This window comes from Notothenia rossii (assembly GCF_949606895.1).
Source record: "Notothenia rossii genome assembly, chromosome: 6".
Classification (NCBI taxonomy): domain Eukaryota; kingdom Metazoa; phylum Chordata; class Actinopteri; order Perciformes; family Nototheniidae; genus Notothenia; species Notothenia rossii.
The window spans coordinates 50,783,439-50,809,855 of record NC_136909.1 but is presented as its reverse complement, the minus strand read 5'-3'; the positions used below and the strand labels follow the sequence as shown (position 1 = coordinate 50,809,855).

The following is a 26,417-nucleotide window of genomic DNA, read 5'->3' as shown; positions in this document are numbered from 1 at the left end:
GCCTTCAATGAAAGTGAAAGTTTCAGCTGAAAGTTAGGGACAACTTTAGCCCCAGTATTAGCCATTCATGTATGTTCTTGTAAAATTAGAGACATTTTGGATACAACATGCCTACAAGGTTTTATATTTTTCATTTCAGCTGTTAGAAACCTGCTCACACCTAAAAGTGACAATGCACCGACTGCTACAGTGTCAAGCCCTGGCCAAGCTGCGACCAATTCATTGGATGATGCAATCGAATTTGAAACTGACCCAGCACTGTTAGTGCCATACATGCCAGAGGGACCATTACAGGCACATTGTAAATGTTGCAAGCATGCAAATCCAGTGTCAACAAATGGTAAGTCTGGAGATATATTCCAAAAATGACATCAATAATGTAGCGTTCCCGTGAAGAACACTGGAGCTGTGGTTTGTCAGACTGGCCTTTAAAAAAAATGTGTTTGCTCTAACACTACCTACCCAAAATGTGTGGCAAATAAAATATTTTGAGTATGCAAATAATTTTATTTTCCACCAAAATTTCTATATTTTTCTGTTTTTCATGGTGACTTGCCAATTTTGTCAGTTTAGGGTTACAGCAAACAAAGAATATTTTAAGGCCAGCCTCAGTATGTCAACCACCTGAAGAAAACTAATCGGGGGGGGGGGTTAATCTGTTAATGGTTCTCCACATTCCTCGAGTGAATGTTAGTGATCATTTTTAACAGATCACATTGACATGGTATTTCATTGGAGTGGACCAACTTGGCAACTGAATATAGAGGCCTAAATAGATGATTCAGGAATTTGTCTCCATTGTGACATGCAAATAAGTTGTTCTGTTCCCTTTCCATTGGTCAAGTAAGTGTTATGTTTTAAAGGAGTGTAGACTGTAATGCGTCAATTTTTAATGATGTGTTCCACCTGTGGAGGGTGAATTGAGGTGGGGTGGTTTTTTTAGGGGGGGGGGGCAGATGATATCGCATGACAGCACCTTGTTACATATATTGCATTGATCTTCTCTGTATCTAGATTTTGCCATTACATTTATTATTTTATTTGCACTTACAGATATGTCAGTGTAGACTGACATGGATCAAATGATACGTGCCATTGCAGTGGACCACACCTATTCATCAAACTCGAATAAGGATGCAAGTGCATCAACGCAACCACAACCATCTCCTGTGTCAAGTGCAGCTCAATCTTTCAACAGTCCTGCAGAGGTAAGTGCTTAATGGACTTCTCAGAATGACAACCTGATAGGAGTGTTCAACATTTTCATCAATACTTTTGAACTCCTTCAGTGTATCAAGATACGTATTGATGCTATGTTTGATAATTGACCATGGCTTGGGCTATACAGTACTGTTCAAAATTATTAGAACACTTGGAAAATTCATAAAGTATTCATAATTTGGGGCTGCAGCTTGAGTATATTACATTGTATTACCTACAACTTCTAAATATCCAAATGACAATTTAAGCGACAAAATTAAAATATCACAACTTCAAAATATCATTAAAATGTGATTTTTAAAATCTTTTAGGTTTTTCACGAAAAATTACTTTAACAATAATCCATCCATCCATCCATCCATCCATCTTCTCCCGCTTATCCGTGGTCGGGTCGCGGAGGTAGCAGTTCCAGCAGAGAGCCCCAAACTTTCTTTTCCCTGGCCACATCAACCAGCTCTGACGGGGGGATCCCAAGGCGCTCCCAGGCCAGCGAAGAGATATAATCCCTGCATCTGGTTCTAGGTCTACCCCTTGGTCTCTTCCCAACTGGACGTGCCTGGAACACCTCCCTAGGGAGGCGCCCAGGTGGCATCCTAACTAGGTGCTCGAACCACCTCAACTTGCTCCTTTCGACGCGAAGGAGGAGCGGTTCAACTCCGAGTCCCTCCCGGATGACCGAACTTCTCACCTTATCCCTAAGGGAGACACCAGCCACCCTGCGGAGAAAATCCATCTCGGCCGATTGTACAACAATAATATATGAATGAATTTTCCAAGTGTTCTAATAATTTTGAACAGTACTGTATGTACTGCCATGTGAATTTCTGGTACATAACATGCATGGAGTGACAAAAAATGAGTGATAGTGGACATGAGAGTGGGACATTTGGATTAACCCCTTTTGGTCTACATGCTCTGTGTATCAAGCTGCACAATGCACAACCAGTTGATGTCAGTTACGATGAAATAATCAACAAAAGTCAATCAAGAGTTTCTTGAATTCAATTGGATTTGATTAGGTATCACAAAAAAAATATGTCCTCCAATTTTGCTAATTTCACACTCTTATTCTTACAGATCTCCACCCCGGGCAACATAAGTCCTCTAGTCGTTACACCAGAGGCTGAACGTCAAATAGATGAGGAGATATTTACCCTGGATGACAGTTTTGAGATGGAGGATGACGCAAAGGATTTGGACTTTGTTCCACATACAGAAACTGAAAGTGAATCGGACAGCTAGTGTGACCAATCTGATGAACGTCCTACTGGTACCAATTTTGAACCCATTCAAGCTTTCACTGTACCTGACAACACTGCAGATGAAAGAAAATTCATTGTTTTCGAATCTTGTATTGTTAACTTGTTCAGAAAATGCCAGAGAACAGGATGTGCTGCAGAAGTTAGGGAGTTTCAGAGAATGTTATCAGGGTCCAGGCTTATTATAAGCACAAAATGTGCTGCTGGGTGCAATTACACTTGGTCATCACATCCTACTTTGAATAGAATGGGTGTTGGTAACCTGCTGTTGTCTGCAGCCATCTTGTTCTCAGGTAATACATATGCTAGGATGCAAGACATCTCAGATTATTTGAAACTCCCCATCCTCTGTAAAAGCCAGTTCTACGCCTTGCAGAAACGCTACCTCTTTCCTGTTATCAATGAGACGTGGATATCATGTCAGATTGGTGTTCTTGATGCAGGGAGCCCAACATTGTTTTATCTGGTGATGGTCGTTGTGACAGTCCTGGTCACTCTGCGAAGTATGGGACATATTCCCTTATGGATGTAGATACTGGTCTTATTGTTGATTTTGTTGGGCTTAATAAGGCAGATCCCAGTGTGAAGAACTCCAATGCCATGGAACCCATGGGTCTCAAACAGTGTCTTTCTAACATGAAGAAATGGAACATCTCCATCAACATTCTTACCACAGGCAGGCACAAAACTGTTAGAAAGATACTGAGGGTGGAATTTCCTGAAATTACTCACCAGTTTGATCTTTGGCATTTCTGCAAGAGTATCATTAAGAAAATTATCAAAGCCTGTGGGAAGAAAAAAGCTTTTGCCCCTCTCCTTGGCTGGTTACAGTCAATAAGTAACCACTTCTGGTGGTGTGCAGAATCCTGCCAAGGCAATGTGGAGATTCTCAAAGAGAAATGGGACTCCATTCTTTACCACACAGCCAACATCCATGTGTGGAATGACAAGAAATTATTTCATGCTTGCGAGCATCCCCCACTTGGTGAAGAAGACAGGTCAAAATCATGGCTTTCAGTTGGGTCTCCTGCTCATGATGCTCTCACCAAAGTGGTGAAAAACAAACAAATCATAGCTGATTTGAAGTACTGTGCTTTATATTGCCATACTGGTTATCTGGAAGTCTATCATTCTTTGATCAACAAGTATGCTCCGAAGAGGCAGCATTTTTCTCATGAGGGCATGGCATGTAGAACACAGCTAGCTGCTATTGATCACAACTATGGTGTTGGTCGACAGCAGGCTACAACCATATCTGGTCAGCCTAGGTATGATGTTGTAGTGCCGAAGTCCTTTACAAACAGGAAAAAGTAGGTTGCAAAAGCAGTGAAAGTTCCAAAAGAACACTGCTATCGTGAAGATATGATGAGGGATGTGGTCCTCATGCGTACCCATGGCTTGGAGAAGTCTCATGTTCAGCTTCCAGAAGTTAATCAAAACATGTTTGATATTGAGAAACCTGACAAGAGTGAAGTCGTAAATGCAACACTCCAGAATACCCGTTTTAGAAAAAAAAACTCTACCTACAGATATAGCGATTCATTTCAGACAGTTTGAAACGCGAGCGCCGTGATTGGTATGTGATCTGCCCTCGCTCAAGGGAAAACCTCCAGCTTGACTTGAGACCGCCCCCGTGATAGATAAATGTAATTATAATGAAGCCAGCTGCAATGGATCATTGATCTACCAGGGGGTGCAGTGGGGTTCCACACTGGAGCTCATGTCAATCAATCAATGTTTATTTATATAGCCCAATATCACAAATGTTACATTTGTCTCAGTGGACTTCACAGTTTGTACAGAATATCAGTATGACAATACGACACCCTCTGTCCTTAGACCCTCACATCGTACAAGGAAAAACTTCCAGAGAAAACCCCACAGTTTAAAGGGAAAAATGGGAGAAACCTCAGGGAGAGCAACAGAGGAGGGATCCCTCTCCCAGGACGGACAGACGTGCAATAGATGCCGTGTATAAATTGAAAAGATAATACATTTGCAACATAGGTAGTCCAAATGTTTGGAAATGCATGTGTGTATAATAAGAAGATGAATCCACGAGGATATCCATCCAGGGCTTATGATCCAGCACCACAGCCACGACTCAAGATCCAGGACTCGCAATCCATGACACAGGACCGCAGGATCATCCATGACTCCGGATCCCGGCGTATATAGACACCAAAAAGAAAGACATTTGGGGAAGCTGGGTTAATCGGAACATGAGAGTACACAGGTATAGACAGAGAGAAGGAAGAAGTAAGATGTCCCCCGACAAACTAAGCCTATATCAGCAAAACTAGGGGCTGAATCTAATCAGCCCTAACTATAAGAATTATCAAAAAGGAAGGTCTTAAGCGCACTCTTAAAAACGGATAGGGTGTCTGCCGTCCGAACACACACTGGAAGCTGATTCCACAAAAGTGGAGCTTGATAAGAAAAGGCTCTGGCTCCCATTGTACTTTTAGAGACTCTAGGAACAACCAACAACCCTGCATTCTTGGAACGCAATGCCCTAGTAGGACAATAGGGTATAATGAGTTCTTTAAGGTAAGATGGCGCCTGCCCATTAAGGGCTTTGTAGGCGAGAAGAAGAATTTTAAATTCTATCCTGTGTTCTATAGGGAGCCAGTGTAAGGCAGCCAGAACAGGAGTAATGTGGTCCCTTTTCCTAACTCTGGTTAGTACACGAGCTGCAGCATTTTGAATCAGCTGAAGCGACTTGACTGACTTCTTGGTACACCCTGATAATAAGGAGTTACAATAATCCAGCCTTGAAGTAACACATGCATGGACTAGTTTTTCTGCATCGTTTTGAGGCAAGATATGCCTGATTTTTGCAATGTTACGTAGATGGAAGTAGGCGGTCCTTGAAATTGATTTTATGTGGGTGTTAAAGGATAAATCCTGATCAAATATAACACCAAGATTCCTTACAGTCTCACTGGAGGCCAAATTAATGCCATCCATAGTTAATATATCTTTAGATAATTTGTTTCGTAGATTCTTCGGGCCAAGTACAATAACTTCAGTTTTGGTCGTGTTTAACATCAAAAAATTTAAGGTCATCCACGTTTTTAAGTCCTTGAGGCAGTCTTGAATTTTATTTAGATGATTAATTTCATCAGGCTTGATTGATAAATATAGTTGAGTATCATCCGCATAACAATGAAAGTTTACAGAATGATTCCTTATAATATTGCCTAACGGAAGCATATATAGGGTGAACAAAATAGGTCCAAGCACTGAGCCCTGTGGCACTCCATGGCTAACTTTGGTTTGCATGGAAGATTCATCGTTGACACGTACAAACTGAGAGCGTTCAGATAGATAGGACCTAAACCAGCCTAAAGCAGTTCCCTGTATGCCAACTAAGTGCTCTAGTCTTTGCAATAGGATATCATGGTCGATAGTATCAAATGCAGCACTAAGATCGAGCAAGACAAGAATAGAGACAAGTCCCTTGTCAGAGGCTATTAGAATGTCATTTGTGACTTTAACCAGAGCTGTCTCTGTGCTATGTTGTGTTCTAAAGCCAGACTGAAAATCTTCAAATAAATCATAGTTTTTTAAGTAATCACACAGCTGTTTTGCGACTGCTTTCTCAAGAATTTTTGAGAGGAACGGAAGATTAGAAATAGGTCTATAGTTGGCTAAAACCTCTGGATCGAGGTTGTGCTTTTTAAGAAGCGGTTTTATCACTGCTACTTTGAATGATTGTGGAACATAGCCTGATAATAAAGACATATTCATAATATTTAATAAAGAAGTGCTAATTAATGGAAAAACTTCTTTTAACAGCTTAGTTGGAATCGGGTCTAAGATACACGTTGATGGTTTAGAAGAGAGAATCATTGAATTTAATTGTTCAAGGTTTATGGCTGAAAAGCATTCTAGTTTACTATCTAGTGTAATATTAGAACTTACGTTTCCGGGAGCTGTTGATAACACTATACTGGTCAAAGGCAAGAGGTCATTGATTTTGTTTCTAAGAGTAACAATTTTATCGTTAAAAAAAGCACATAAAATCATTCATGTGAAATAAAGTCAGATACAGTACGCTGGATGTACAGCGGAACTTTGTTAAGATCCATATGTCACGGATATCAAACTCTGTGCTAAATAAGAGACATGTAATCATTTACAAAACATCACCATGTTGTTATTTAACAAAATAATGTTGTGTAGTCGAAAAAAACGAACAGAAGGAAATGAAGCCCGGCTCTCGATTTTTAATCCTAATTTAATCATCATCTTCACCACGATCATTTATGTTTATGTTCGCCGAATTGACATGAAATCACTGACACATATGAATATACTGTATTCAACTTCATTAAAACGTTATTAACGTGCCTAAACTCAGTAATTCACTAAAAATATTTATATTTTATTGGAGCCTCGTCGGCAGATCAGGATCCCAAAGCGTGGCGGAGGGATCCTGATCTGCATGACGGGTGCTATTTTCCCCATAAGGAACAAGTCGCTGCAAATTATCCCGCTTATTACACGGCCACATTCTCAACAAAGTAACGACATGACTCCCAGTATTAATTGAAATGCTTTTATGGATTTAGAAAATGTTTTTATTGATTTAAAAAATAGTTGTATGTATTGATTTAAATTGACATGCATCCGCTAAGAAAAATAGTCCGTTGTTACTGTTTTTTAAACAGTCTGAATGAAACGGCAGCTCTCAGCTGTGTATTTACACAACTAATGGCCCATCAACCACAGCTCTCTCCCCCCCTCCCCCCTTGATCTTTCTTCTCCAGCAGCTAAATTAACTGTAGGTTACTCTGAGTGACCATAGACTGTATGGGACAAGCTTACAGTTAGTGACGTAACAACACCATAAAAGCTGGTGGGTTGAAAGCAATACGGGAGGTAAAAATAACTAGAATAATTGTGATTCATTTATTGTGGCTTTTATGTTTTTAGGTATAAAATGTTATGTAATTCAGGCTTATAGTTCACCCTTCTCTAAAAGCCTTCAACAATGACAATATTCATAGTAATTTAATAACTCCTTCCAACACACATTGTAAAAAATAGCCTACTGTAAGTTAAGAAATAATTCCAATATGTACATCTTCTGATGTACATATTGGAACAATAACATTATAAATAGTAACATAGCTGAACATGGTATTGCACATTTAGCTTTGAGTGTCACTGACCTTAGATGTTTTTATTACATGAATTAAGGTGACTGAGGCTTTTCAACATACAGGGATGCAAACTCATCAGGTATGAAAAAGGTGACAAGGATCCGAGACCCCGGCTCCCCCACCCCACATAATATCGGCTTTAAAATGAGGAATAACAGAGGATATTAGCAGAACAACTAAAGCAGCAGTGTTAATAATAACAGAAACGCCAAAGAGTCACATCTAATTGAAATATATAAAAGCATTTATTTTAAATTGTGTAGCAGTCAGTTTATAATTTTGGCAGCACTGTTGAGCAAGGCTTAGTCTTTCTATCTTTATAGCCACATGGTGTAAAGTAACTAAGTTCATAAACTCAACAAGTACTATACTTGGGCACAATTTTGAGATACTTGTACTTTATTTAAGTATTTCAATGTTTTGCTACTTTGTTCTTCTACCCCACTACAGTTCAGAGGTACAAGGTGTACTTCTACTCCACTACATGTATTTAATACCTTTAGTTACTTTACAGATGTGGATGAATGATGTGAAATATAATCAAGTGTTAAATCAGACTTTAGTTCCACCTGGAGCAAATCCACAAGCTACCCTGCAGTATACAAAGTCATTCAAACTAGCTGCACCTTTACCAGCTTTGAGAACACTTTCATGATCAATCATTATAAAACATATCATATATATTATTCTGAAATGGACCAATCTGCACAATGACTACTTTTACTGTCGCTACTTTCACTATATTTTGATGATAATACTTTTCTACTTTTACTTGAGGAACATTTTGAATGCAGGACTTTTACTGTAACAGAGTATTCCTATACTCTGGTACTTCTACTTTTACTCAAGTACAAGATCTGAGTACTTTTACTTTTACTCTAGTACAAGATCTGAGTACTTCTACTTTTACTCAAGTACAAGACCTGAGTGCTTCTACTTTTACTCAAGTACAAGATCTATGTGCTTCTACTTTTACTCAAGTACAAGATCTGAGTACTTTTACTTTTACTCTAGTACAAGATCTGAGTACTTCTACTTTTACTCAAGTACAAGATCTGAGTACTTCTCCTTTTACTCAAGTACAAGATCTGTGTGCTTCTACTTTTACTCAAGTACAAGACCTGAGTGCTTCTACTTTTACTCAAGTACAATATCTATGTGCTTCTACTTTTACTCAAGTACTAGATCTATGTGCTTCTACTTTTACTCAAGTACAAGATCTGAGTACTTCTACTTTTACTCAAGTACAATATATATATATATATATATATATATATATATATATACTTATACCACCTCTGTTTATAGCCTATGAAAAAAACTATTAGAAATAGAAGGCTAAAGCTAACGTTAGCAGATAGTGACAATGTATGCTAGCTAGCTAGCTCAACGATTCCTTAAATAATATTGCAACAGAAAAACTTTTCAGTTCACATCACGCTCTGCCGCTCCAACAGGGAGCTCTGCTCTGAACACCTGAACGGCCTGTTCTAACAGCTGTTCACCAGCGGTCCAGTCTGTGCCACAGTGACTCCGGATGCACAGTTAATATTAACGAACGCACCCGTAGGTAATGTAGCTGCTGAAGCTAGACCATCATCTCGGAGCAGCAGAGCCTTATTATACATCCACCATGAGCAGAGCCGACAGGCAGGAAGACTCGAGCACACAGCTCGCACTTCATTATAATATATATAAAAAAGAACACCATGCGTCTCATGATGGCACATAACAGCTCACGGCTGCCGGTTACTCCGGGTCCCGGACCCCCCCATACCCCAAAAATATTTTTATTGCAGATCTACATGAATCACACAAACGACCTATTTTGGATTCAAAACGGCGAATTTTGCCGAAAGGCTCTGGTTCATACATATTTTTATTTGCCTAACTTTCTGAGTATTTAGGGTTACTGCAAACGAACAATTTTTTAAAGCCAGCCTTATTCAGCAGTATTTCCCTGAGAGTGAGGCAAATAATAAAAGATTTCATATTTTGTTTTTCATATTAATATATATTTATTAAATGTCCAGTGAGTCGGTGGTGTAACCAAGATTTTCAGGAGGGAAAAATTCTTTAACTTTCTACCAGATAATTCACATAGGAATCAATTTCAGTCTGGATACACATTGTCAGTTTCATCAGCCTCTCTGAATCCAGTGTAGTTTTCTTGTGGATCTGGGTAATTCTCTCGTATTACTTTGACAACACAGCTGGGGATAACTTTCCGCACACCTTTGCCCTGTATGCCGCCAATCTGAACGTTCTGAAATAAAAACAAATGTCAGTTTCTGTGGCACCTGATTCCTAGAAACTTGTGGGAAGACTGATTTCTTTGTTTGTTTGTTTGTTTGTAACCTTTATTTATTGAGATAAGTCCCATTGAGATCATAGATCTCTTTTTCAATGGAGACCTGCTGCAATTAAGTTCCACATGAAACATAAAACAACATAAAACAATAGAGGATATCATACAACGTATTTACAAGCTACATTTACATACTTATCAACATTTACAAATACCCATAGTTTCAAAGAGCATTTCACTTAGACTTGCTTTAAAAACATTCAGAGGAATACAATTGCTCAGTTTCAGTTTTAGCTGTAGACTGTTCCAAGCAAGTGGCGCTGCGCACATGACAGTCCTTGCTCTCGGCACATCTAACAACAATACGTCAAGTGATCTCAGACAATAGCTGCTTGCAACTCTCTGTGTTATCAGAGAGCAGATGTAATACGGGAGTTTACCCAACATGGCTTTATAAATAAATGTGTACCAATGACTGAGCCTCCGTACAGTAAGTGATGGCAAACATGCCTTGGTATACAGTGTACAGTGATGTGTAAGTGCTTTACAATTTGTGACAAATCTCATTGCGCTGTGATAGGCGGTATCTAACTTGTTCAGGCAATGGGCAAAAGGTCACAGTGACTAGCCTTTTTCTGGCTTCAAAAGAGAAACAGGACTTGTTTCTGAAAGAGAAACCTAGTCTAACCCTCAGCTTTTTAAGCAGGTTATTGACATGAAGTACTTTTCTTCTTCTAACTTTCTTTATTGGATTGATTAACTACTATGGAATTTATTCAACTACATTGTACCATTATTATGTTTGGACTCCTAACCTACATTGTTCAATAAAGAGTGCATTCTGTAGATATGCTTTTTGATTTCTTTTATCATGGCTATACTTAGTAAAGTTTTGGTTTTGAAAATTATCTGTCATTGTCCTTCATGTCCTTGCCATGCAATTGTAGACAGAATCCATTTGACCAGTTTAGAATTAACAACCATAAACTTCTTATTGAATATGGTCGATACACAAATACTCCTGTAAATGACAGGTTGTGCAAACATTGCCATGAGATTGAGGATGAAAATTATTTCCTCCTAGAATGTAAATGTCATTTTAAAACTTTTGATAAACTCAATTCAATCTTTAATCCAGAACTTCCTAAACAAATAAATTGTCTTTAGTTGATATGTCCATTAATAATAATAATAATAATAATAATAATAATTGTAAAGTATATAATGCTAAGAAGAAAGGGCTGTACCTGTCACATTTACCCACCTTTCATTTATTGGTTCAACCAAAGAGGTGCGTTTCACATCCTTCATTGCAACCAATGCTGTTCTCAATACAGCTTTTTCTAACACTACAATGATGAATTCCCTGTGTGAACATATGCAATCCAAGTCGTCTGTGGACAGTTTATTTTCAAGCTCTTCAAGCTCATGACAACACATGTTCATAAGAGGATTGTCCACGGCTACACACCGATCGCAAGTACACCATTCATGTACAGGTTTCCCAACTCGTCCCCCGAAATCAATTGCACGAATAAAGGGATCGTCTCCAGCAAGATCACCGTGCTGTTCATCCTCATCGTCACTGGATTCCTGACGGTTCTGGCCACTTGGCTCGAAACTGTATGGCTGAATTCCCCCATCCAATCTCTCCACATTGCTCAGAACTTCTTCCTCGGCTGACGAGTCCAAACTCAAATACTCCGCCATGTTTTTGTGTGTTTACAAAGTGAACGCGCAGATGACGTCACGACCTAGTTTTTCGGATCACGTGACTACTGAAACTTGCCAAAATGGCAGCTGCCTGACGGAATATACAGGTTTTGTTCAAAAAGTGCTATAAAATCATTATTTACCGGGGAATATCACTGATTTCTTCAGGGTATGGTTTAAACATAATGTTTCACTAAATACTGAAGTTTTTATAAAATATCTAATGAGTGGAACATTCCTTTAAGGTAACTCAAATCCATGAACTTCTACCTACTGGAGTTGGCAGCTCTGTTATCACCCGATCACCTTAACTGTCACTGTTATCTGTCCAAGATTCAAGATTCAACCTCCGGGCGACGTCAACCCTAAAAGCGGAGGTGCTGTGGACCTATATGGCGACGCTAAATACCGTAGTTAAACACCAATCACACAACGGCAACGATGAAAGATTTTAACCACGGCAGCAGAGCTCTGAATATAGCTCTTGACACACACACACACACACACACACACACACACACACACACACACACACACACACACAAAATGAGACCATTATTTTTGTATTGTTGTTTTTGTTATTATTTATTTATTTAATTATTTAAGATTGACGTCTTGTTTGCAGTGATGAAGATTTAGGTGCAGCTGTGTCAGTTTACTGTAATCCCATTCAACACATTGAACAGACTGCCACAGTTGGGCCTGTGATGTGAATCTTTATACCCCTCTGTCAGGTATTCATCAGGCACTCACCCTGCAGCTTTAAGACAGTGATACTAGTGAGCGAAGCACTAGCTGCAGTCTTTGTTCCCCGAGGCTGATGGGGCTGATCTTCCTCTCCTCTCTTCCTCAGATGGCCAGGTGATTCCTCTGGTGGAGTTGTCAGCGAAGCAGGTAGCGTTCCACATCCCATTCGAGGTGGTGGAAAAGGTCTACCCCCCCGTCCCAGAGCAGCTACAGCTCCGCATCGCCTACTGGAGCTTCCCCGAGAATGAAGAGGACATCAGGTGAGAGCACTGCTCCCCGGGTTCTTTCTTTGCCTCTCAACGGGGATATGCTTTTTGACAATCCTGGCAACTATTGATATTTGAAGAACAATTAATAAGTTTTACTCATTAACTGAAGTGTTTTAATGATTTGTTTAAAACTCATTTACTGTGCTGTGATGAAAAGAACGCTCCACTCCTAACCACAGCCCTATTGCACACCACCTAGAGAAGTTAATATTATGTCTCTTTCCTCCTGCTACAGGTTGTATTCCTGCCTGGCTAACGGGAGTCCAGATGAATTCCAGCGTGGAGAGCAGCTCTACAGGATCCGAGCTGTCAAAGATCCCCTGCAGATCGGTGGGCGTTTTCAGCTTTCATACCTTTTGTAGATTCAGATTCAGAATACTTTATTGTCTATTCAATTTGACTGACCAACCGTGTGTGTGTGGCTTGTAATGATGTAATGTACGGCGAGAGTAATATAATAATAATATCAAACAAAGGTAATAGATAATACATACAGTGGGGCAAAAAAGTATTTAGTCAGCCACCAATTGTGCAAGTTCTCCCACTTAAAAAGATGAGAGGCCTGTAATTTTCATCCTAGGTATACCTCAACTATGAGAGACAAAATGAGAAAATAAATCCAGAAAATCACATTGTATGATTTTTAAAGAATTGATTTGCAAATTATGGTGGAAAATAAGTATTTGGTCAATAACAAAAGTTCATCTCAATACTTTGTTATATACCCTTTCAGTGTTTCCCCTAGGATGGAGTCATAGCAGAGGTGCTAAGGCACGTGGGCCCAGCATAATGTGAGCGCGGAGCACGTGGAATTTTTTAGTGTGTGCACGTGCGAAGTGCGCCCCGCCAATTTGTTTCTATGTGTCAGCCATGTGTCAGCACAAGAAAGGCTCTTGAGGCCTAGTACCAGGGCCGGTTCTAGACAATTTGATGCCCTAGGTGAGATTTTAGGCGACATTTTATGTGTAAAGAATAAATGAAAAATCTCTACAAAAGACAAATACACTGCAAAAACAGAAACTTATTGACATAGGTAATAGACGTCAAAATGGCTTCAAATGTATTCAGTATTGTATGAACATGTTTGAATTGGGGGGTGGATGTCACATCCTCTAGGGGGGTCCAGTAAAATGCTTCAATCTGGTGCACTTTGAGCACACAATTACTAGAGACCTGATCTAGGGGGTACAACTCTAAAACGCCCAAATGAAAAAGATCGGTTTACATTTTAATAATCAAATAAGTATGTGAACATAACCAATAACCTACCATAGCCAATAACAAATAAATGTAGCTTATTTTATTTTTGTTGTTCATTCAAATCTTATTTTACCTAGTTAACATTCATTTATTTATGCATATTTTTGTATCTCTCCAACTTTAAACGATATTTTTGGTTAAGTATACATTGGAATGATTTCAAACCTGTTTTTATTTATCCTAATAATTATAAAGGAGTGCCTTGGAAATATGTGTTTACATAATTTGTGGTCAAAACGTTTGAGACCCACTGAGATAACTTAGACTAAAATTAACTATCTAAATACTCAGAGAGTCCTTAACCTCACTGAGCCTCTCAGTCTGACAGGAGAGCTCTCCTCCACCCTGGTTGTAGAAACATCTACATCTTATATCCGTTAGCGCAGCTAGCACCAAATTCTAATAACAACAGCGCCGGTACCGGTGCGCCCTCTCCCTTGCTCGCTCTCTCGCTACCACGCTCGCACTTTGGCTGTGAGCTGCGGGCGCCTGATAAGCCAACATACCCCACTTTCATCACTTACAGCGCCCACTGTACAGGGCAAATTAAACGTGTAACCGGGGTGAAAAGGGTGTTACATTGACTTAATTATGAATGTTGTTACATCAAGGCCGAACATTTGGATGAGCGCCAACGGTCCAAAAAAATGTTTCCCTCCCAGAGCTACCAGCGCAGCGCCCCCCAGATCTGGCGCCCTAGGCGACCGCCTGTGTCGCCTATGCCAGTAACACAAATACTACAAATCTACATAACAAACAATCAAAAATGAAAAAGGGTCGCCCCTTATTATTATTTTAAGAAAAAAAAAAAACCTTTTTTTTTTTTTTTTTTTGGGTACCTCACCTGGCTGGCGCCCCCTAGCAGCGGCGCTCATATTTCAGCAGCGGCGCTGCGCCTTCACTATTTGTATATAGGGGAAACGCTTTGTTGGCAATGACAGAGGTCAAACGTTTTCTGTAAGTCTTCACAAGATTTTCACACACTGTTGCTGGTATTTTTGGCCCATTCCTCCATGCAGATCTCCTCTAGAGCAGTGATGTTTTGGGGCTGTCGCTGGGCAACACGGACTTTCAACTCCCTCCAAAGATTTTCTATGGGGTTGAGATCTGGAGACTGGCTCCAATGAAATGCTTCTTGCGAAGCCACTCCTTCGTTGCCCAAGCGGTGTGTTTGGGATCATGCTGAAAGACCCAGCCACGTTTCATCTTCAATGCCCTTGCTGATGGAAGGAGGTTGTCACTCAAAATCTCACGATACATAGGCCCATTCATTCTTTCCTTTACACGGATCAGTCGTCCTGGTCCCTTTGCAGAAAAACAGCCCCAAAGCATGATGTTTACACCCCCATGTTTCACAGTAGGTATGGTGTTCTTTGGATGCAACTCAGCATTCTTTCTCCTCCAAACACGTCTCGTTGAGTTTTTACCAAAAAGTTATATTTTGGTTTCATCTGACCATATGACAGACATTCTCCCAATCCTCTTCTGGATCATCTAAATGCTCTCTAGCAAACTTCAGACGGGCCTGGACATGTACTGGCTTAAGCAGGGGGACACGTCTGGCACTGCAGGATTTGAGTCCCTGGTGGCGTAGTGTGTTACTGATGGTAGCCTTTGTTACTTTGGTCCCAGCTCTCTGCAGGTCATTGACTAGGTCCCGCCGTGTGGTTCTGGGATTTTTGCTCACCGTTCTTGTGATCATTTTGACCCCACGGGGTGAGATCTTGCGTGGAGCCCCAGATCGAGGGAGATTATCAGTGGTCTTGTATGTCTTCCATTTTCTAATAATTGCTCCCACAGTTGATTTCTTCACACCAAGCTGCTTACCTATTGCATATTCAGTCTTCCCAGCCTGGTGCAGGTCTACAATTTTGTTTCTGGTGTCCTTTGACAGCTCTTTGGTCTTGGCCATAGTGGAGTTTGGAGTGTGACTGTTTGAGGTTGTGGACAGGTGTCTTTTATACTGATAACGAGTTCAAACAGGTGCCATTAATACAGTTAACAAGTGGAGGACAGAGGAGGCTCTTAAAGAAGAAGTTACAGGTCTGTGAGAGCCAGAAATCTTGTTTGTTTGTAGGTGACCAAATACTTATTTCCCATCATAATTTGCAAATAAATTATTTAAAAATCAGACAATAATTCATTTCTGGATTTTCTTTTTCTCATTTTGTCTCTCATAGTTGAGGTATACCTAGGATGAAAATTACAGGCCTCTCTCATCTTTTTAAGTGGGAGAACTTGCACAATTGGTGGCTGACTAGATACTTTTTTGCCCCACTGTAGATGTGTTTCTTTGTTCAGCCCTTTTCTGTCTTCTGCTCTAATTCTGTGTTGATCCTTCTGTCCTAGGCTTCCATCTCAGTGCTACAGTGGTGTCCAGCCAGTCGGGGCAGTCCAAAGGCGCCTACAATGTGGCGGTCATGTTCGATCGCTGCCGCATCACTTCCTGCAGCTGTACCTGTGGTGCTGGGGCCAAATGGTGCGCCCATGTGGTGGCCCTTTGCCTCTTCAGGATCCATAATGTGAGTTTATGTCCACACGAACAAAATACATTTGACTCTATCACATTTCCATTAAATCAAGTGATGTCATTTATCCCAGTAAAACCAAACAAATGATTAATTGACTATAGGGTGCATCTGGCAGCAGCATCCTCAGATAAGAATAAGGATACGTCTCTTCTCATAAGCATCAGAAAAACTATTGACACACATATATATTTAGGGAAAATGGAATAAAAGCAAATACCGTAATTTTCGGACTATAAGCCGCGCCTTTTTCCCTATTTTCCGACGCTGCGGCTTATATAACGGTGCGGCTAATCTATGGATTTTTACAGCTAACGGCCAACACCTTTAACTCTATGGGCTCTATGGCCGGTCCGCGGACCCCCACCTTTAAGCGGCGGGTTCCAGCAGGAAAAGCTGGAGGCCGGAATAGAGTGAGACAGGTAGCGCGCAAAAGTAAAAGTGGAACCGAGAGTGGTATGCCGCTGCTGCGGCTTATATTCAGGTGCGGCTTATAGTCCGAAAATTACGGTACATGTTTCTTAAATGGAACGTTTTTTTATTTTTATTTTTATTTTAATGTTGCTGATCTTCATGTTTGTGTGTGTGTGTGTGCGTGCGTGCAGGCATCAGCAGTGTGTCTGAGGGCTCCTGTCTCTGAGTCTCTGTCCCGGCTGCAGAGGGACCAGCTGCAGAAGTTTGCTCAGTACCTCATCAGTGAGCTGCCTCAGCAGGTACTGTCCATGTTCTGAAGCTGTTGACTTTATAATCCAAACTATTGAGCAAATTGAAAGTATGATATCTGTGATGTACATCATAGATTTGAAAAAGCAGACTTGGTATTCATTCAGTTTTGTTTATCCAGATTCTCCCCACAGCTCAGCGGCTGCTGGATGAGCTGCTTTCCTCTCAGTCTACTGCCATCAACACAGTGTGTGGAGCTCCAGGTACAGAGCACTCAGTGTGGCAAGCACACACCACAGGGGATCATTTCATCATTTCATTCAAGCTCAGAAAGTGAACCGCTTTCAGCCAAAATGATACAATTATCTGCAGCTAGATGGCAGCGATGTTACTTATGTGGAGAGGAAGTGCCTGTTTTAGTTCTGTGTCTCTATGGTATCCATAGAGAGGAGTGTTTGGATAGTAACTTATCTGAGAGCTGTTGCAAAATGTTGCTGTAACTCGAGCAAAGAGGAGGTTTTCTTTTAAAACCCCAATAGCTCTACGGTTCAATAACTTGCAGCAATGTAAAAATGGAATAGAAATGTTATTAAAGTAAAATGAACTGGACTAAATTAAGTAGGACCGTTTTTTTTCTGGCTTCCTAAATTGTGTGTGTGTGTGTGTGTGTGTGTGTGTGTGTGTGTGTGTGTGTGTGTGTGTGTGTGTGTGTGTGTGTGTGTGTGTGTGTGTGTGTGTGTGTGTGTGTGTGTGTGTGTGTGTGTGTGTGTGTGTGTGTGTGTGTGTGTGTGTGTGTGTGTGTGTGTGTGTGTGTGTGTGTGTGTGTGTGTGTGTGTGTGTGTGTGTGTGTGTGTGTGTGTGTAGACCCGACAGCAGGCCCTTCAGCGTCTGACCAGAGCACCTGGTATTTGGATGAGTCCACCCTCAGCGACAACATCAAAAAGACTCTGCACAAGTTCTGTGGGCCCTCACCTGTCGTCTTCAGGTACACACTACTCGTCTAACATTATCTTCCCTCATCCATTTCCTAAAGGCTTTAGGAATATTATAAACATTAAACACATCACTAATCCCTTTCACACACGTGTAGCTAGCTATACTCTGCCTGGCTGAAACAGTATTTCTTCATTTTCATCTGCATTGTTTGTGCAGTAGCAGGGCTCGACATTAAGGACTGCCCGATGGCCCGCGGCCATCTAGTATTTAGCTCGGGCAATGAAGCATCACCTGCTGGTTGCCCGATCGGGCAATCTATTATACCAGTATCATGCAGCTCACGGATCCAGTAATGAGTGACCCGACAGTAAAACTAAACATATCTATAACTAGTTTAGTTAGTTTGAGAGGTAATTAAAATAGCTACGTGTGATATTCTAACCTGAAGTGTGTGTTTTGTCCGCTTACCGCTGCATGTGATCATGCAGAGCTGAGTGTCGACTCGTCAGCAGCAGCTGATCTCTCTCCCGCCAGATTAGACTTTACTCGCGTTTATGTCCATATCAGATCCAGCTAGTTCTAGCTAATGATATGACTACCTGCTTATTAAAAGACACCTAAACAATAAGTGTCACTATGCAACTGGGTGAGGCCACAAAGTATAGCGCAGCATTATGCATTTGTTTACATGCCCACCGGAACCCCGAGGCATTACCAACAGATCAACGCACAATCAACCCATACATGACATCTTTTTCTTCACATTAAGTGTTAGACATTAGAATTGACTATTCTTGTCTGTCACATACTCTTCTTGTCTGTCACATACTCTTCTTGTCTGTCACATAAGTGGCGCAAATGAAGCGGTATTGCACTAAAGGGAAATTATTTTGACCGAAGAGATTTAGATTTGCCGGCTAACGGGAACTCTGACGTCGCCATTTTGTGTGCTTCGCGGATGCGCTCGGCTCCTCTCGACTGCTGCTCGGGTCTGCTCCGTCAGCTTCCGGATGAGGAGGCATTCGTTCGACCAACTTACAGTAGATAACATTACAAACATTTTTAACAGGGGCCATAATAGTGTAAATAATGTTTGTTTTGGCAGTTACAACAGAATGTAATGTTTTCTACTTTTTTTACATCTGGGAAGGCATTTGCCTTCATCCGATGGAAAGTGTCTTGACCAACAACTTAAGTATTTCTTGTAACTATGCAGGGCATGCAAGCGAGCAAACAAGAACAAACAAACAAGTGAAATGAAGAATCACATTTAAATTGTACAATATAATATTGTGGTGGTTCATCTTATAATTCAGTCGAGAGAATGCACCAGACAGCATCTAAGACCTGCAAAAATCTACATTTTCTAGGGGGAGGCCCCCCAAACCCTTCGTGCCATTTCGTCCGCGCGCATTTTTCAGGACAATCTGTGTTGGGCTCAGGGCCATCTGTAAATTAGATTAGATGGCCCACAGCACAAAATCCTTAATGTCATGCACTGAGTAGTATTCTTACTTTATCTCTTCTTCAGTTTTACTTGACCAAAATCTGTGGTGTGTGTTTGTGATCCTTAGTGATGTAAACTCTATGTACCTGTCGTCCACGGAGCCGCCCGCCGCTGCTGAATGGGCGTGTCTCCTGCGACCTTTGAGGGGCAGAGAGCCAGAAGGCATCTGGAACCTTCTGTCCATCGTCAGGGAGATGTTCAAGAGACGAGACAGCAATGCTGCCCCCCTGCTGGAGATTCTCACTGAGCAGTGCCTCACCTACGAACAGGTACATCCTGACCATGACACCAACTGCAGCTGCTGAAGGATAAAAAACACGCACATGAGCATTTACAATAATAGGGGCTTGACATAAAATAAAAAGAAACGATTCCTCTAGAGGGGTAACATTGAGTATGCATGAGGTCTTTGTTACATTATGGACAACAACGGTGACATTTATTTATGTAAATTCAACGTGGCAATAATCCAGACCTCTGACCTCTGTGGCTGTGTTTCAGATCATCAGTTGGTGGTACAGTGTTCGGACCTCAGCATCCCACAGCAGTGCCAGTGGCCACACCGGGCGCAGCAACGGCCAATCTGAGGTGGCGGCTCACGCCTGTGCCAGCATGTGTGATGAGATGGTGGTGCTATGGAGGCTGGCGGTGCTTGACCCCACCATGAGCCCCTGCAGGTCAGAATGTGCAAATGAATGGCTATAAATGTATTTTCAGTGCTTTCACCACTTAATGATTGCATTGGACAACACATTTAAGATGAAGTGAACATCACATAGAGACTGTTATGCTCTGTTCCAGGCGTCTGGAGCTGGCCGGGCAACTAAAGCAGTGGCACCTGAAGGTCATAGAGATCGTGAAGAGGGGACAACACCGCAAGTCTCTGGATAAACTGTTCCAGGGCTTCAAGCCTGCTGTGGAGTCCTGCTATTTCAACTGGGAGGTGGCCTACCCGTTAGAGAGCATCACCTACTGCAGCGCTGATAAGAAGAGCGCCACCTTCTGCTGGTCCAGGGCAGTGCTGCACCAGAGAGGGGTCAAAGCTGCTGCAGGATCGGGGGGAGAAACCCCTGAAGGCGGAGCGGGGGGCAGAACTGAAGGCGGAGCAGGGGGGGATTTTAAAGGCAGAGGTCACACGTCCCAACAGGAGGTGGCAGTACGACCCAAGGAGACCTTACTGACCAAGAGGAAGGGGCTGTCAGTGAGCGGAGGGGGGGGTGTGCTGGTTCGTCTGGGGGGGGGTGTCTCTCTGTCCCTGGAAGATGGAGGAGGGAAGTGCATGTACAAGGGGCCGGGTTCCTCCTCTGGAGGGAAGCTGAAACTGACCCAGGGAGGTGGGAAGGGGGCCTCTGTAGGGGGTCCTGTGGGAGGGAGTGGGGTAGGAGGTGGTAAGCATGCCAGTGCCAAGCGGAGAACCAGCAGTGAGGACAGCTCCCTGGAGCCGGACCTGGCCGAGCTCAGCCTGGATGACGGCTGCAGTCTGGCTCTGGGGGCAGAGGCGAGCAACACCTTTGAGTTTCTCCCCCCTCCACCTGAGATGCTTCCCTCCCCGAGCCCACTGCTTCGAGACTCACGTAAGTACAGCAACAGCAACGGGGGGAGCAAGATATGTGAAACAAAGCGTGTGAGCCATGCCTCGGCTGCACTTCCTGCTTCAGAGCCGGCTCCCCCCTGCTTCCCCCCCAAAGAGACGGTGGTGGTTGTGATGGACATGCCCAGCGCTGCAGAAAAGGACGCCGAGCAGGAGGTCGAGCCGGTTCAGAACAAAGAGGAAGATGTAGACTCCGCTGGCAGTAACCAGCCTTCCACTTCAATCGCAACAGTGACATCAGGCTCCACTCAGAACTCCAAGCCTGCACGGGGCCGCAGAGAGGCGGGGCCGGCTGGAGCAGCAGCAGGGAGTGGGGGGGCAGCTCACCAAGCAGCAGAGGCAGCAGGTGGAGCTGCAGGAGGAGAACCTGTGGGTGAGGACGACTACCAGGCATACTACCTGAGTGCTGCCTCGGAGGAGGGAGCAGACAGACAGCTGGCTGAGGGCCACCAGGAGGAGGAGCCTGATATCTTCGCAGGGATGAAGCCGCTGGAGCAGGAGGGTCGCATGGAGGTAAAGAAGGAGGAGTGTTCACAGTCAAGGCACTACAGGAAGGCAAATACACCAGAACCTCATCCATAGACATTAAACATTAAAGGTCCCATGTCATGCTTTTCCGGTTATTACCCGTCCCCTTGTGTGTTATGAAGGTTTTTCTGCATGTAAATGGTCTGCAGAGTCAAAAATCCTCAAAGTCCACCCTGTAGTGAGTAAAACTCTAACACAGAAAAGACCTGTCTATGCTGCCCCAGAACGACTCGTTGGACATTTCTCTTTTTCTTCCTGGGTACAGTGACGTATTGGGTATAGTTACGACCGCGGAGCTGTTATGTTAAGGCTGTGAGTCGATGTGTGAGCACACACACAAACTCCCAGCCAGGCTGCGTGTGTGTGTGTGTGTGTGTGTGTGTGTGCTCGGGTTGGTTTCGGGCTGTGTCTCACTGTCTCGCAGACGGCCACTAGGCTCATAGGGAGTGGGGGGGCAGGAGCTCCAACAAGCCTTGTAGGACAGAGAGTGAATACACATACTATACAGAGATGCTGTATGAGAAACCAATGTGAGTTTGGAACAGTAGAAATGTATTCTAGTAGACCTCAACAACTATGATCAGTAGAAATGGCCATGACATGGGACCTTTAAGTTCTGTTTCCCTCAGTCACTGCCCCCATTGAAATTGAGTTTGGGCCTTTTTAAGTTACCAACCCAAAACACTTGCAGAGAGAACAAAGCATTCACTCTTCCAACAGTGTTTTTTTGATGAGTCACATTAGAACTTAGGTCTACATGTCTGTCTGTCTTCACTGCATTGTAAATTAATTTTGTTAACGAAAACTGTGACTGATCTCCTCTAACTACATTGTCTTTAAACCTGACTGACTGAATACCACTGGACAATAACACTGTTTGTGTGTGTGTGTGTGTGTGTGTGCAGGTGCTGTTTGCGTGTGCGGAGGCCCTCTATGCTCACGGCTACAGTAATGAGGCGTGCAGACTGGCCGTGGAGCTGGCCAGAGACCTGTTAGCCAACCCTCCGGACCTGAAGGTGGAGCAGCCACAGACTAAGGTAGATCCAGTCTGTCTCCGGCTTCTGTCTGCAGTTTCAATCTTCCAATCTCATCAGTCAGCATCTTAAATAGTAGTGGGGATATTGAGCATTTCTTTATAAAGGAAAGGCACAAGATTTGTATCTGCTTTAAATTAGCATCGTTTTATACTGTGCACAAGAGCAAAACCTATTAAATGTTCACTAAAACAAAGAAATTCATATTTTAATCTGCATATCGCCATCATCATTATCATCATCAAGTTAAATAAAAATACATGTACAATCATGAGACATAATGGAAACATGTGAAATGGGACATCCCAATAAGCTATAGGAAGCGTAAGAACAGGCTTCCAGACAATACAAATATAACATTTTTCATTATATATCATTAATACATATGGAATTGAGAGTTCACGTATTTTTACGAAACATTACAACCCAAAAACATATCCCACACAGCTTTTCAGATGAAAGTTAACTTTTTGTCGAAGTCCACAGCAATTCAGCGTATTCAATCTCTGACGTGTGATGTTTGCTTAACCAGTGTTGCTCTAAGTGCTTTTAAAGACACACTTGAAGACCTCTGCAGACCACAGACATGCGAGGGTAAATTAGTTGGGATAAGCTCCCAGAGTCTGTCATTTAGCATATTTTCTACATTGTACAGGCATATCAGACATCAAATCTAGTTCCATGTCCTCATGATTTGCCTGGTTGTTGGATTCAGGGTAAGAAGAGCAAGGTGTCGACCAGCCGCCAGACGCAGGTAGCCACCAACACGCTGTCCAAGGCCGCCTTCCTCCTCACCGTCCTCAGTGAGCGGCTGGAGCTCCACAACCTGGCCTTCTGCACCGGCATGTTCTCTCTGGAGCTGCAGAGACCCCCGGCCTCCACCAAAGCTCTGGAGGTCTGTCACTCTCGCATACATAAATACTCAAACTATTCATTCAATGATTGTAGAATAACTTTTATTGTTATTTGTATATGTTATCAAATAATTACGCTTTAAAATATTAAGGTTTGAATGCATAATTTATTATCTAAGTATATTCAATAAAGGCCAATCCTGTGTAAATGCTGTTTATCCACTAGCATTTAGGGCCTGCTGGCTAGCTACTGCAGGGGGACAGGTTGAGGGGTTTTTACCGTAATGTCATAGAGACTTTGATTGACCTTAATCATGAGGCCTGTTGACTTATTCATGAGGTGTTTTAAATAAGACAACACATTGAACATTTGACAAGATGGAACTAGATAATGTTTCTCTCACTGATTCAGCTTGGAGAAGCAGAAAAACAATAGATTGTCAAAATAATCATTACCAATACTTTTACGATTGGCTCATTGATATATTGAATCATCGTTTTGGCCCTAATTTTATGCCACTTTTTAATTATTAAGTATTGCTTTACGCTGATGCATTTTTTCTGACTCAATAGTAATACATACTTTTCAGGGTAATACCAGGTCGTCGTCAATTGTCAGGTGCAACTTTTTAAATGGCCATCGGTACCTGACCTTCTTCTGAAATGAAGGACTCCGAGCTAGCAGCTGGTAGAATGAAGAGTTATCTGTCAGAATACTGAAGAGCTGCCACTGGGCCAAATGGTCTGAAAAGCTCAGTCAACATGAAAGAAAAGATATAGTGGCACGTATAGATTGTAGGGACAAAAGGCCCTGTTTTAAACTGCATTTGGAGGTCTCAGTGGCCGTACAATCTCTCTAAACATCGGCATATATAGTATGGATAAGAAGATTTTATATTTTTCCTCTGTCTTCTGGTATGTATGTTTGACTTGAGCATGACTCCCAAAATGTAAATAAAGTGAGAATTATCATTTTGGGATGGCTTCCTTTCCCCTGTATTAACTCCATGTATGTCTTACATGTATGGTGTGGTTGATACCTGTCTGTTGGCCAGGTGAAGCTGGCCTACCAGGAGTCGGAGGTGGTGTCTCTGTTGAAGAAGATTCCTCTGGGCCTGGTGGAGATGTCGGCCATAAGGGAGAGGGGCGGGCAGCTACGAGACGGAAACTTCTGTGACTACAGGCCGGTGCTGCCGCTCATGCTGGCCAGCTTCATCTTCGATGTGCTGTGTACCCCAGGTAACCACCAACTGTTTCTCATCACGATTGAAAATGTTGAACTCTACTTAGGTAAGTAGTATATGCTGTCAAGACTGTTTTCAACCAATTGAAAAAGCCAATGTTTCATTGTCCAGTGGCAAGATCAAAGTGAGGAAGTTGCATGATGTAAATATCATGTTTTATATTTTCTTTCCCTGACAAAACGAAGATGTTTTTACTTGGGTGTATTGCCATCTGCTTTCATGCAAAGACCACATGGAATATATCAGAAAATCTGGCGCCTTAGGTCTTTCGGGGCGAGTGGAAAATCTTTTCTGTTTGTCACACCTCGGATTCTGAGTGTTCTACAGTCCTGCAATACTACTTGTTAGGTTACTTCCTGCAATTAAGTATTACTGTATGGTATCGTTTTTTCAATGGGAACTTCAAGAATTAACATCCCTTTCACTTTTTTCCATATTGTTTGTGCAGTTGTGTCCCCAACTGGTTCCCGTCCACCAAGCCGTAACCGTAACAACGAGATGCCTGGAGATGAGGAGCTTGGCTTCGAGGCTGCTGTCGCTGCACTTGGTAAATGTGTTCCTTCACTTCTGTCTCGCTCTGCTTCTCAGTTTTGCTTTTTTCTCTCCTCACCACTTCTCTAATCCCCCTATTTGTACATTTGTCCACACTGTACACCCCCCCCCCCCCCCCCCCCCTCACTTGCTGCTCTGATCTCTCCTCTGTGTGTCTAAAGGTATGAAGACCACAGTGAGTGAGGCGGAGCATCCTCTGCTGTGTGAAGGAACTCGGCGGGTAAAAGGTGACCTGGCTTTGGCTCTAATGATCACCTACAAGGACGACCAGAGCAAGCTCAAGAAGGTAGTCATCGAATCTCCTCATTACCATCCAACCGTTTGAATTTAAATTGGTTTTGACATGGTAAAAGATAACAGTAAGCCAGGGTAAAGAATTCAACTGGCTTTTGAAATAGGGTTTCAGTTTTTACTACTTTCACATATATGGTATGCCAAATAGTCCCCCATAAGGAAATGTGTTAACACAAACGTATGTACAGGACTGTCTCAGAAAATTAGAATATTGTGATAAAGTTCTTTATTTTCTGTAATGCAATTTAAAAAAACAAAAATGTCATACATTCTGGATTCATTACAAATCAACTGAAATATTGCAAGCCTTTTATTATTTTAATATTGCTGATTATGGCATACAGCTTAAGAAAACTCAAATATCCTATCTCTAAATATTAGAATATCATGAAAAAGTATACTAGTAGGGTGTTCAACGAATCACTTGAATCGTCTAATTAACTCGAAACACCTGCAAGGGTTTCCTGAGCCTTGAAAAACACTCAGCTTGGTTAAGTAAACTAAATCACAAGTATGGGCAAGACTGCTGATCTGACTGCTGTCCAGAGGACCGTCATTGACACCCTCCATCAGGAGGGTAAGACACAAAAAGAAATTTCTCAAAGAGCAAGCTGTTCACAGAGTGCAGTTTCAAAGCACATCCACAAAAAGTCTGTTGGAAGGGGGAAATGTGGCAGGAAACGCTGCACAACCAAGAGAGATGACCGCAGCCTTAACAGCATTGTGAAGAAGAGTCGC

General features: G+C 42.2%; 1 protein-coding gene across 4 annotated transcripts in view; it reads left to right on the top strand.

The window, feature by feature from the left end:
• Window positions 1–26,417, top strand: part of zswim8 (zinc finger, SWIM-type containing 8) — a 46,617-nt gene that overhangs the window by 4,633 nt on the left and 15,567 nt on the right. For 2 of the 4 annotated variants that reach the window (XM_079688959.1, XM_079688957.1), the window contains exons 2-15: window positions 12,526–12,679; window positions 12,924–13,018; window positions 16,298–16,470; window positions 17,082–17,189; window positions 17,321–17,402; window positions 18,004–18,124; window positions 19,650–19,851; window positions 20,084–20,259; window positions 20,384–21,686; window positions 22,607–22,738; window positions 23,451–23,630; window positions 24,645–24,828; window positions 25,282–25,380; window positions 25,547–25,671. In XM_079688959.1, the coding sequence (XP_079545085.1) occupies window positions 12,526–12,679; window positions 12,924–13,018; window positions 16,298–16,470; window positions 17,082–17,189; window positions 17,321–17,402; window positions 18,004–18,124; window positions 19,650–19,851; window positions 20,084–20,259; window positions 20,384–21,686; window positions 22,607–22,738; window positions 23,451–23,630; window positions 24,645–24,828; window positions 25,282–25,380; window positions 25,547–25,671 (3,134 nt within the window). Of the gene's footprint in view, window positions 1–12,525; window positions 12,680–12,923; window positions 13,019–16,297; window positions 16,471–17,081; window positions 17,190–17,320; window positions 17,403–18,003; window positions 18,125–19,649; window positions 19,852–20,083; window positions 20,260–20,383; window positions 21,687–22,606; window positions 22,739–23,450; window positions 23,631–24,644; window positions 24,829–25,272; window positions 25,381–25,546; window positions 25,672–26,417 lie in introns of all 4 variants that reach the window. The other 2 variants (XM_079688958.1, XM_079688956.1) reach the window with 1 other exon arrangement.